The sequence below is a fragment of the Elephas maximus genome, chromosome 7 (genome assembly GCF_024166365.1).
Source record: "Elephas maximus indicus isolate mEleMax1 chromosome 7, mEleMax1 primary haplotype, whole genome shotgun sequence".
NCBI classification, from domain to species: domain Eukaryota; kingdom Metazoa; phylum Chordata; class Mammalia; order Proboscidea; family Elephantidae; genus Elephas; species Elephas maximus.
This window is the reverse complement of record NC_064825.1, coordinates 117972608-117974960: the sequence shown is the minus strand read 5'-3', so window position 1 is coordinate 117974960 and position 2353 is coordinate 117972608. Positions and strand designations below refer to the sequence as shown.

The 2353-nt window shown below is 40.8% G+C and overlaps 1 protein-coding gene across 1 annotated transcript; it reads right to left on the bottom strand.

Moving 5' to 3' along the window:
• Positions 1-313: 313 nt before the first annotated feature.
• On the bottom strand, positions 314-1261 carry LOC126080555 (olfactory receptor 9G4-like). Its single transcript, XM_049891751.1, has one exon. It carries the CDS (start codon positions 1250-1252, stop codon positions 314-316), a length of 939 nt encoding a protein of 312 aa, XP_049747708.1. The 5' UTR covers positions 1253-1261.
• Between the last annotated feature and the right edge of the window lie 1092 nt (positions 1262-2353).

Here is a 2353-nt window from a genome sequence, read left to right as displayed (position 1 = left end):
CTTAGTGGTTAAGTCCTACCACTGCTAACCAAGGGGGTAGGCAGTTCAAATCCACCAGGCGCCCCTGGGAAACTCTATGGGGCAGATCTACTCTGCGTAGAACCGACTCAACGGGACTGGGCTGGGTTGGGTTGTTGGCTAAACATGTCTTAACCAACATAATAATAAAAATTAAAGAATTGTTTACTTATTATTTCATTAAATCTAACTTGTGGAATTTCATCAAAATAGATCAATTCTTTCAAACATGTCTTAAAGTCAATGATTTGGAAAATACAGTAAAAGCATTCATTAAGAAGATAAATGATGACCTTCATCCTTGTGGTCGTATGGTCTGTATAGCTTTCCTGAAAGCCTCTTTGACATCTTTGTTCCTCACACTGTAGATGAGAGGGTTGAGCAATGGGTTCACTACAGTATAGAACAGAGCAGCCACTTTGTCTCTTTCCAGGGAGTAGGTAGAACTAGGCCTTGAATACATGAAGAGTAAGGATCCATAGAAGAGCATGACTGAGATCAGGTGGGAAGCACAGGTTGAGAAGGCTTTGCACCTTCCTGTGGCCGAGCGGATTCTCACGATAGCCAGGAAGATGTTGAAATAAGAAATCAAGATGACAAGAATGCTGGAGAGGACTGTGAAGCCCACCACACCCAGGAGCACTTTTTCATAGACCTTTGTGTCAGTACAGGACATTTTTACCAATGGTGGTGCATCACAGAAGAAGTGGTCAATGATATTCTTACCACAAAAACTCAGGCGGAAAGTGTTGGCAGTATGGGCTATGGCATTCAAGAACCCTCCAATGTAGGAGCCAGCAACTAGCCCAGTACAGAGAGAACTGGACATGGTACCTGAATAGAGTAAGGGGTTACAAATTGCCACTTGGCGGTCATACGCCATGGCTGCTAGGAGATAGCACTCAGTGTAGGCTAGAAAGCAGGCAAAGAACATCTGGGCTGCACAGCCAGCCAAGGAAATACGCTTATCTTCTGAGACACAATTAACTAGGATTTTGGGGGTATACACAGAGATGTACCAGAAATCTAGGAAAGACAGATTGCCTATGAAAAAGTACATAGGTGTGTGAAGACGGGAGTTAATCCGGATTAAGATAACCAAAATCATGTTCCCTGACAAAGCTACCAAATACAGCAACAGAAATATTCCAAACAGAATCAGCTGCAACCGGGTGTCTGTTGAGAAGCACATCAAGATGAATTCAGTCAGGATCGTGCGATTTCCCACTTCCATGTCCACAGAGGTGAAAGTCTGTTTAAAGTTATGAGGAAAAAAAAAAAAAAAAAACAGTAATTTTTCTATTGTAAGAAGTAAATGAGAATATCAATTAAGGTACCACAATAAAAACATTACTGAATTTGGGCTGATATCCCAGTAACCAACTGGCTATCCATGGCTCTAATTGCAGTGAGGGAAAGCTGAATCCAAGAGAGGGCTGCAATTTATTTCAATGTTTAAAACTTTCACTTTTGGGCTGAGCCCAGGTCAGCATTGTAACTGGAATGCCATACCAAGACCCTAGCTCAAGTTCTACTGTTCTTGCTTATTAAGAATTGAGGCATGGGCGTACTCATTTTTCAAATATAGCCGATGATATTCATAAAGGACGTGACTTGATTAAAGACACTATGGAAAAAAGCAGCTAGGGTCCTGAAAACTATTCCATTTCTCTATCTATTAGTACATAATGGATCTCTAAAACTCTGGTGGCATTGTGATTAAGTGCTACGGCTGCTAACCAAAGGGTCAGCAGTTCAAATTCACCAGGTACTCCTTGGAAACTCTATGGAGCAGTTCTACTCTGTTTTATAGGGTCAATATGAATCAGAATCAACAGCAACAGGTTTAGTTTGGCTTTGGTACCCATTAGCACATAAAATACAGATGCTTTAGCCTTATACCTGAGGTTCTCCAAAGGCTGGATTAAATCTGCCTTCCCAACATCCTTTCTGGCTGCTTGTCTTTATCCACACAAGACTTCAACAAAACTAGATCACTTTCGTGATCTCTTTCCCCATAATAATCTCATACAGACTACCAGCTTCACAGGTAGATTTATTGTGTTGTGTTGCCATCCATATGTTTAATATAATATTATTTCTGAATCTGCTTAAGTTTGAATACATGTTGCCTTGGCTGAAATGTGATTAATGTATGTTTAATGTATAAAAAAGTTTTACTGTAGTCACCATTTCAAAGGTTATTCTGAACTTTCTCTGCAACATTATCATTTGTTTATACAAGGAAACATATCTGGGACTCAGTGGCATCACTAGGGTTGGTGTCACCCAATGCAACAACTCATGGTGTCAACCCCCTCATGGACCTCCTCTC